At 46.1% G+C, this 10,602-nt stretch overlaps 1 protein-coding gene across 1 annotated transcript in view; it reads right to left on the bottom strand.

Annotated features, from left to right (window-relative positions):
* The window catches only part of MYO16 (myosin XVI), a 425,887-nt gene that overhangs the window by 63,275 nt on the left and 352,010 nt on the right, over positions 1 to 10,602 (bottom strand). Inside the window, exon 30 of the mRNA XM_081815515.1 lies at positions 8,498 to 8,769. Coding sequence (XP_081671641.1) covers positions 8,498 to 8,769 — 272 coding nt within the window. The remainder of the gene's footprint in view (positions 1 to 8,497; positions 8,770 to 10,602) is intronic.

Raw genomic sequence — 10,602 nt, 5'->3', positions numbered from 1 at the left:
CGTACCTTCTTCTGCCCTAGCGGGAGGTGTCAGACAATAAAAGCAAGTAAATGAAACAGATGAGTAAATTCTCTTGCATGTTGGAATGTGATACATGCCATGAGGACCAGGAACAGCAGGCCACAATAAGGGGGTCACTGAAGTATGTGTATGTGTTGGGGGAGTCAGGGTGCAAACTATAACTTAAAAGAGGTCTTGGGAACATCTCTCTAAGCTCCAGTATTGTCACACGCAAAATGGTGATTATCAGTTACTAACTTAGAGGAGTAAAAGGGAGGCATACTGTATGGAAAGTGCTCAGTTCCTACTCTGGCACACTGTAAACATGAATCAAATGGGAGATATCCAAGAGAGAAAGGAAAAGAACAAAGCTAATTTTCTAACCCACTGGACATCTTTGTAAGCCAGTATTACACAGGGTTCCCCAAAGTAGCCAACTTCTAAGAGCAGAAAATACCCAAAATGCACAATTCTGTAATTCATAAGCATTATTCCAAAGGCTTTCTAATGTGCTAAAAGAGAGCAGCTCATAAGCTTCTAGAAAGTTAATGAACCAAACAAATTTTTAACATTAGTATTATGGAATTGTCTGAAGATTTGAATAATTTAAAGGATTTGTGGCAGATTATATTTTCCAAAACCGGCTTCAACAATATTTTTCAATCCCACATGCTCGTCCAGAACCTTGAAACCAGCAGGGCCTCAGTGACTGCCCCCTGATGAATAAACTATGACTAAGGGGAGGCCACCTGCCTTCTGAGGCTGGCTCATGGGCAGTACGGCTTCTGTCCAACTCCTGCTCCCCTGGGATGCGTCTTGGCGGCCCTGATCTTTCTGCATGAAGTCTGTCTACCCTGGAGCAGCCCTGCTGTGGAGAACCCGCGGAAAGGCCGTAGAGGTGAGAGATGCCAGGCGACCCCATCTGCTCCAGGCCTCAGCTGTCTGGGTTTCCCCGGCCTAGACACCAGAAATATATAGTGAACTGAGTCTTCGATGATTCCAGCGCCAGCCACTGTCTGACCACAGCTGTGGCTCAGCCCAGCCAGCTGCCGGAGCAGTGGGAGAGAGAGAGGATCATCATTGTTCTTTTAAGCCACTGCAGTTTGGAGAGGTTTGTTACACAGGGACAGAGGACTATGCAGACATTGGTCAGGTGGAGTGCTGCTACAAAGTAACTTGAAAAGTATGGCAGCAGCTTTGGAAGATCGGAGGAGCCTTGAAGACAGTGTGAGCGGAAGCGTGGTGATCCTCAAGAATGCTCTTGGGGAGGCTTCCAGGAAAGTGAGGAAGATGCTGGAAGCTGGAGGAAAGGCCGCCCTTATTAGGCCACTGCAGAAGGGTTGCCAACAGTGTCCCCTGCAATGACGTGGAAAACAGAAACCATGCTCAAGGAGCTGGAGGATCTAGCGAAGGACGGCTGCAGGCAGAGTGTGAACGCTGCCTTCTGGATTATTCTAGCTGTCTCTAGTAAAATGTGAGAGTAAAGACATAAGCTAAAGAAAGAGCTAGTAACTATAAAGGAGCCAGGACTTTCTCTCTCTCTCTCTTTTTTTTTTTTTGGAAAATAACATGGCTCCTCACTGCCCGGCTGTCCAGATAGCAGATAATTCTGAAGTGGACGTGACTTCCAGGCAGAGATGAAATCTGGGGCATTTCCCTGAAAACCTAGCTAAAGATGAAGCCAAGGTCATGACTTTGAAACCCTTTATCAAGACCTCAGAAAGATCTGAAGCAGTGTCTCGTGCATTCTTCCCACGTAGGAACACCACAGGCCTTCTAAGAATATCAAGAGTATCGCTCCACAGAACTCCCACAGAGAGCCCAGATTAGAGAAGAGGTTGTCTCAAAAAGTTAGTGTCTGTGGCTTTTCACCATTGGAGGGGATTACAGATTGACTCACACGAAACTCACAAAGCTTTTAAAGGAATTGTATCAGTGTGCACCGAAAGGGGCACAGTCATTACAAAATGGAGAGTTCTGGTGCCTCAAAATTTTATGAACAGAAGGCAGGCTGAGAGAACTATCAACCCCAAAAAAGGTGCCTCGAGTGGATTAGGAGTTATAACTCAAAGGTGAGCCAAAATTACAGAGCATGGGCCTAAGAGCCATGGAAAATCATTTGCACCAGGACTCAATCCTACTCAAGCCACGAGCAGCCTGTGCCCAGGTGTCCTTTGGAACTGCTGAGTGCCTCCCAAGCTCCCAAGTCTCAGGTCAAGAGCATCCACACCCATCCTTCCAGGGTCTGCTTACTGCAGGGAGTAGAGAGCCTATCTTCGGATAGAATGGGGCATCCTGGAAAAGCTGTCCACCTGAGCAGCCAGGAAGCCTGGGTCTGACCAAGACAACCAGATGGGGACTTTGGGCCTGGGCCTGGTGGGGTGAGGGAAAGAAGGCTTTGGAGAGTTTGGAAGAGGAGTGACTGTATTTCATCTGTGGGATGGGTGTGAATTGTTTTGTCCAGTGGGTGGATTGGAATTGTATTTTCCAAAAATTGGCCACAATAGTGTTGCTTTCGTCCTATTAAGAGGTGGAGTCTGTTTATCCTTCTTAAACCTGGATGCACCCTTGGGACCGCCTGACAGGTGGGAGGGAGGCGGTGAACGTGAGGCTGCATGACTTCTGAGGCTGCCTGGCTTCCTCTCTCTTGAATCATGTACCTTTGACACACTGCTTCTCTATGTATGAAGTCCAGCTCCCCTAAAGCTGTCACACCGCATAAACCATGTGCAGAAAACATCTCGAGATAAAGACGCCCACGTTGTCCCAGTCCTCACATGGCCGAGGTACCAGAGTGCAAGGGACTAGCCTTCAGATGATTCCAACCATCACCTACAGCTTCAAGAAGGACCTTGACTGAGGACCACACAGAGGAGCCCATGAAGACTGAATTCGAATCTTTGGGCGTGAGAACTGGAAAGCTTCGGGCTTCATAAAATACAATTAGAAAACCACAGAGTATTAAAGTCTCATTTGGTTTTATGGCTGTTTCTCTGCATGTCTGCATGCATGTGTGTTCACACAAATACTAATAGTTCATTGGCAAATATGGATCAGAGGGCTATGAACAATGAACTTATATTAAGAATTTTCTTTAAAAAATAAGTTTTTAAAAGATTTTATTTATTTGTCAGAGAGAGAGAGACAGAGAGCACAAGCAGGGGAAACGGCAGGCAGAGGGAGAAGCAGGCTCCCCACTGAGCAGGGAGCCCTATGCGGGACTCGATCCCAGGACCCTGGGATCATGACCTGAGCTGAAAGCAGACACTTAATGACCGAGCCACTCAGGTGTCCAAAAAAAAGAATTTTCTTAACAATGTTTTGAGTCCTAAGATTTATGGGCAAAACATCTGCGACTCCATCAAGATGGTGTCAGGTAGACATTCCATGGTCACAGGACACCTTCCAGGCAAGGCCTGGTGTCGTAACAGTAGCTTAAGGGTTAAACCCCACATTCTCAGACTTGACTCTTATCTGAGCTACCGTGCAACGATCTGGGGACTTACATCATGTTGAGGTTCTCTTAGGAGATAAAAATGTTCTTGTACAGAATACCTGCCCTTTGAAGTTTCGCTAAGGTATGTCAGATGGCTTTTAGGTAACCATTTTGAGTACGACACAAGTTATTTGGCCCTATTCTCACTGGAAACCAGGTACCTACATATTTAATCTATGAGAAGAAATGAACGAGAAGCTTGTTCATCAAGAAAACAGTTCTATCTGTGTGTGTACGTATCCACTGTATTCCAATCCTTCCAGTGTGATTTTGCCTAGTTTCAGAGCAAACTTAACGCTTATTAGCACAGGACCTCGGACATAAAGGATGCTCAAATACATGCTGGCTAGCTGGCCGGTGGACCAGCTACATACATGAGTGAATGTAGTATCGATCTACAAGCAGATACAAATGGGAAAAAAAAGGGCTTCCACTGAGCTGTGATACATTGTGACCTTACAGCATTTTGTTTTTGGTGGGAGGAGTCCATACGTTGGCTGTTACCCCATCTTTACCCATTGGACTTCACCCCACATGCGTAATGTCACTGAGATGTCCTTCCCGACCCCTCCCCAGGTTCCAACAAGGGTCAGCCTCCTTGCCCTGTGTTCCACACCATCTGCTCTCTTTGCTGTTACTCTGCTTATCTTATAATTTGTTTGCCCATTTATCTCCCCCACTGGTCTCCGTGGCCCTCTGGGAGGAGCCAGCCTCATGGAGTACACTCAATTACTATGTGTTGAATGGAGTCATGTGTCGTAAGTTGTGAAACATCTCCAGAACAATCCTATTCTTCTATATCCAGTAACATATTCTCAGGATGGTGTTCATGGAATACCTAATTTCTGTCAAATTTCAGCTAATAGAAAAATATAATCAAGGGCTTCTACAAAAAATACACTGACAGGCCAAATCCAGCAAATCTCAAGGGTACATTTTGAACCTGGCCAAATTGTGCTCATTTTGATTTACTGATAAGAATCGAATCCTGCTTTAATGGAAGAAGTACAAAGAAATATATTTATAGAACATGCATTTGTTCAATAAGTATTTATTGAGTGCCTACTATGTGTCAAGGGCTATTCTAGAGTAAAGATAAAAACCAGACCAGGAAGAAAGAAAAGAAATGGAATGTTATTTCCAAATTAAGCCACAGAGAGGAACTATTCTTGTATCTATGCACATAAATGGTCTTCTTGAGAATGGAGTTATACAGCAATTTACTTTTAAAAATTACGGATTCCACAAGGTATTATTTCTAAGGAATGGGCTGCTGGAGTCTGAAGGGGTGGTGGGTGTGGGGATCACATGACAGGAGAGTAAAGGCGGGGGAGGCAAGGGCTGGTCGAAGAAAATCTGTCTCTTGCAATCTCCCCATCCAGTGACCCCATGTCTGGGAGCAAGTCTGCACCGTGGGCTTAGAGAATCAAGTCTCCAGAGGGGTACATGAGCTGGGAGCTGGGGAACCCCCTAGCAAGGAGAAGGAGAAGCCCTGTTCTTCCTGTCCCTAGTCACTGTTGGCAAAGACCAACCCCAGACTTTTGAAAAATCGCACAGGTGACCCTTGAACAATGCAAAGATTAGGGGTGAAAATCTGCCTGTAACTTTTGACGCTCCCCAAACTCTACCACCAATAGCCTGCTGTTGCAGAAGCCTTACCGATAACACCAACAGACCATGAACACGTATTTTGCGTATGTATTATATACTGTATCTTTACAATAAAGTAAGCTAAAGAAAAGAAAACGTTATTCAGAAAATCATAGGAAAGAGAAACTACGTTTACAGTATTGTACTGTATCGAGAAACAATCCATGTATAAGTGGACCCACACAGTTCCAGCCTGTGTTGCTCAAGGGTCGACTCTACTCTCAAAGAGCTGGCCCTAGCTTGCTAATATTTTGCACACAAGTGTCAACATTTACTGGCTTATAAAATTGCCTCATGCTTTTCAAGCACAAAGGCGGTGAAAAAAATGAGCTCTCTCCACTGCCCATCTTTATTATGGCCAAGTTTGCTGGGTGAAAATCTGTGGGAAAGGGATGGGCACAAAGCTTAACGTGATCTAATCATTGATTTCTCTAAGATTCTTGGCTCTCCTTCTCTAATCAGAACTCCCTTCACTACATAACCTTCAGAGATGAATCAGCAGCTTTCCACATAAAAGAAGAAAATCTGAACTTGATTTTTTAAGAAGTTGTAAGGAATGGCTCAGGTTAGAAACCGACTGGGTTGCTTGTGGTCCTTGTTCTTACGAAACCAAGGCTGACAGAGCATTTTAAATAGCAATCCGAGCTTCCTCCTGTCTTCTGCAGAAGGAGGACAGTTTTGTGACGTACTATGGGGTGCAAAAAACTCAGCATTGTCCTCGGGGTACAAGTGTGTAGAATCAATGCTGTCTGACAGAATTTTCTGCGATGTTTGGAGATTCCACACCCCTGCAGTGTCACTAATGACTGAGGAACTGAGTTCTAAATTTCACTTAATTTGAAGTTCAATGTTAATAGCCAGACATGGCTAGTGGCTTCTGTTCTGGACACCTCAGCTCCTGTCACAAAGGCATAAAGGGGGCCAGAGCCCCTGTGCACGGTGGGTTTATCTCAGGAGGGTGTCGCCACCTTGCAGTTATGGATTGGAAATCCTGGTGACCAGACCCCCACTGGCCCCCGACTCCTGATGCTATACATGCTGCAAGAGCAGTGAGCACACCTGCTTGATCGGATCAGCAGCTTCGATGGAGGAATTCATCTCCAGTGGCAGGAGATGTGGTGGTGGGCGCAGAGTCCATGTGAGGAATCTTGTAAGAAAGGACACATACTGTAGACAGCAATCAAAGCACCACCTTCGGGGCTGGCCTCCAAAATCTGAGTTCATGGGGTGCGATCAGCGGGGGAGACCCCGACAAGCACCTCGGTCGCATGCCTGCTGAAATTAGGTTCCAAGAACTTAAGTTTTTCCTGTAAGTCTTGGAAGTCTAATGGTATCACATCATGTATTTTAAACAGCGAGACTGAAGAGCCTGGTGATCCCTCAGAGGAGTGGCAATTCCCTGTCATCTGCTTTTACATATATATTTTCTCTCCTATGGTTCTCCAGTCACTTTTTCTTAATGGACGTGTTTTGACGTCATCCCCAATACTTTCTCTCCCTTCCCGATGATGTGACTAGTTGGCATCACCTGACTACTCCAGAATCTCAAGTCCAGGGCAGACGGTTTTGGAACGGGCACACACAGGAGGTTTTAGATGCTACGGACTATTCTGGGGCCAACTTCCTCAAATCTCTAGATCGCGTGTGCAGCATTCGAATCAGGACAGGGAACCACCTTCCATAGGCTGCAATGTTCAATCTTGTTTCCTGTTTTTCCAGCTTCTGATGCTATCCTGGGTCTATTCCACATGCTCCGCATCTCATCAGGGTTAGCCTGTTGGATGCCATTCTTCCTCTTCCAATAAGCCAAAGGGAGCTTCCTTCGGCACACTTTTTTGAGCTCTATACCTTAACTTCTGGGCAGAGGTCCAAAAGTAGGGCTGGAAATGGGATGTATTCCCTTGCCCCGGGAGCGTGTTTATGATCTGTTCAGCCTACAGCCTCTTGTGGTTGGTGTGGTGCATCGGAGGAGGCCACGCATCTCCGCAGACCCAGCTCTAAAACTGGGTCTGCGCTCACATCTATGTCCGCTGAAGCCTGTCCTCCCGAGATTTCCCTAACCCCATTTTCTCCTTTTACAGCTATTTTTGCTGCCACGACGTCAGAAACACACTTGCACCCCTCTCCCCAAACTCAGGAATGTCTCCTACATTTCCTACATCTCCGTATTACCATGACATAACTCGAACATTACAATAGTAATGGCCTTTTTTTTTTTAAATAAATACTCTCTTAAAAATCCATTCTTCCTTTTAGTGACCAGTAAGAAGCATCTTTGTCGGTAGCTGGGGCCTTCTCATTGCTCGTGGCCCCTGAACCGTGGGCTTTCCACCGACCCCGTGGTATCACCCGTCTTCTCCCACAGGTGAGCGTGTGGCTTTGCCGCGCTCTTGTATTCCTGGCTCATTTGCTTATGGAAGGAATTGTGAGCTGTCCCATGTTCGGGTAGAGCTTTCTAGTGGAACCTACACGCCATTCCATGTAGAGTTTCATCCCCCGCCCTGCACTACCACCTTTTACCCTGTGTACGCTTCTCTGCAGCCGTGATCTGCTAAAATACTTCACGTATGGACTTGTGTACCGTGTCGAGCATCTGTCTTCCCACACGAGAACGGAAACCCCACAAGGAAAGATGATCCCGTTTGTTTTATTTATGATATATGCCCTAGGGCCTACGATGGGGCCTACCTGTGGGTAGGTGATACATAACCCCGGAATCGGTACCTGCTCTGCCAAGGCGTCCTGCCTCTATTGTTCACTCTTTGAAAAATGAATAATTCAGTGATAACGGTCACATGTACTAGTCGATGAGAGATCTCATGGAGAGAAGACTCTGGTTTCCCCCTATTCTGACTAAATATTTCCAGGCCGCCGATGCAGAAACTGCCCTCAGCTAGACCTCAAAGTTCTGCTGACTGGATTTTGTTGCGGTGTGATTATCCTCTGCCTGAAAGTTGCACTCTCCCCATGATAAAGCAGGCTTGGTTTTTAATCAGACGGTGACAATAGGGATGCCCGATGAATTTTTTTAGGCTTTGACCAGTGAACATTTCCCCGGCCAAGGACAGATACTCTGACGTGCTCTGGTCAGAGGCCCTCGCCCACACTGACGACGCTGACGTGGGGACGGGCGGTAAGGAAATGTCATACGAGTAGCTTTTCCCTAACACCCTCAGAGAACTGAATACATAGGATTTATATTTAATGGTGAAAGAGCTGCTGATAAGCCAACAACTGGACTTATTTCTATTAAAAATAGATTAGGGCAATGATCCTGCTGGGTTCATTCAGACACTGGGAGGCAGAGCATTGGGTCCCCGACAAGGCGCCCCCCTCCCTCCCTCTGCTGACCTTCACTGGCGGACTCCCTGGCCACTGCCCACAGGCAGGCGCTCACAGCCTCGTAGGATGCGCTCAGCCGCGTGGTGGGGTCCCTCTTTGGCTTGGGCGGAGGCTGTTTCCGTGGTGAGGGGAGGCCACTGCTGTCATCCAGGCTGGACACCGAGTGCAGAGAAGGAGACCGGGTGGACGGGCCAGCCAGAGACTGGATCAGGCCATCCACCGCCATGGGGACCGGGACGGAGCTGTAGTGGAAATGCCTGGGTCCACACTTGTCTTCGGCTCTTGGGGGAACAAAACACAAAGAGCACCCCACCAGAGGGGCCCAGATGCATTATTCAGACGGTCACAATGAACCCGCTCAAGCAGACATAATCACGGCTTTTTGGTAAAGAGCCTTCCCCTCCGCGGCTGGAGGATGCGTGCGTAGCGCTCTGGAAACGGGCGCATCCAGAGAGCGCTGCCCGTCCTTCCGGCCCCTGCTCTCTGATAAATGAGCACGATGGAGATTCATCATGGTGACTTTTTAAGAATCTCACACAAACACAGCACTGCTTAAGGAACGCCACATTTTCTATCAGGCATTCACTGAATGAATTTTTCACACTCTGATTATTAAGCAAATCAAGAAACCAGAATTTCAATCTGAATGATAATTTCTGGGAAATCCATCTTAATTCAGAGTTACTGATGCATCAAATGCTGGGAATTCATCACCATCTCCCATTGCCGAAGAGTACGTACTTGACTTAAAACTGTCAAAGATTTACACCTCTCTCTCTCCCCCCTTTTCTCCTTGCAATTTAAACCCCACGAGCAATATTTAATGATGTGCAGAATTATTATTTTTGTTCTCTTACCCCATCTGGTTGTGCAATGCCAAGGGAACTGCTGGTATTCAATAAATACATAGGAAAAGACTTCTTCACTTAATTTTATATCAGGCAAACGAATACCCCATCTGGTTGTGCAATGCCAAGGGAACTGCTGGTATTCAATAAATACATAGGAAAAGACTTCTTCACTTAATTTTATATCAGGCAAACGAATACATAATCAAATTGGGAAATTGGGGTGGCTGTTTAGTTCCAGCAGCGAAAATAATAAATACTATTCTGGAAGTCAGATAAAATTAATAGTTATCTGGTTTAAAAAAAAAAATCCCTTCTGGCTTCACATGTCAATGTAATCATGTAATAGTGAGATGCCAATGCGTTCATTTCACAAGGAGTCTCCGAGCATTTGTTTGTGTAATTATATCTTTGTGTGGCGGAGCCCCAGCCAGGCTGGGATCTACCACGAGGCAGAGCCAGACACCCATGTAGAAAATGAACTAGCCAGAGATGAAAGCAGGGCGCTCAGTGAATAATTTGTTTTCCCTGTAATGTTTAATTACAGTTTTTCATACAAAGGGAATTTCTTCAGTATTTAATCATGGAGAGATAGTTGAAGCTAATTAGCAAGAGACACATCACCATTTCATCTTTAATAAAAAATCACTGGACACCGGCAGTTGAGGCAAAGGGGAGTCATTTTCAAGTGAGAAACGACCAGCTAACGCCAAGTTCCTATGGAAAAACAAACACCTGCCTGACGTCTAGTGAGGGCCCAGGTCCCTGCCCTCCCGGGTGGGGTGCTAAGGATCAGGGGTGTCCCCATGCTTCACAGAGAGGCAAGACTGATAAGATGGAGAAGCACCAGGTCGCCTGCACATTTCTATTCCAAGCTCAGCATCCAAAGCGAACTTTAAAATGAAAAGCGTTTCCCCAAAACTTTCCCTATTGGCGAAGAAACTGTGACAAATTACTAAGGGAAATATTATACGTACAAAACATCGATTTCACCACTTCTCTGTTTTCAGACTGGCTTCTCCATTGTTTGGGTCAGACTTCCAGAAGTTTCTATGAATCACCCTCATATACATAATACTCGTATAAAGATGTCAAGAACCCAGGTGTGTATTTTTGCTAAGACAGAAATATGAGCTGCCTTAAAACTCTGGCCTTGAGACGGTAAGCGGTGCAGCATGTAGGGAAGCAATAACGTTTCATACGGAGAATCTAACACAGAGCATCTGTTGCGTGAAAAGAAAGCACGAGAAGGGACCCTTTTAGATT

This window comes from Leptonychotes weddellii, chromosome 3, assembly GCF_054177405.1.
Source record: "Leptonychotes weddellii isolate Sample4059 chromosome 3, ASM5417740v2, whole genome shotgun sequence".
NCBI classification, from domain to species: domain Eukaryota; kingdom Metazoa; phylum Chordata; class Mammalia; order Carnivora; family Phocidae; genus Leptonychotes; species Leptonychotes weddellii.
Note: the sequence above shows the minus strand (reverse complement) of the source record. Positions and strands in the feature narration are given on the sequence as shown.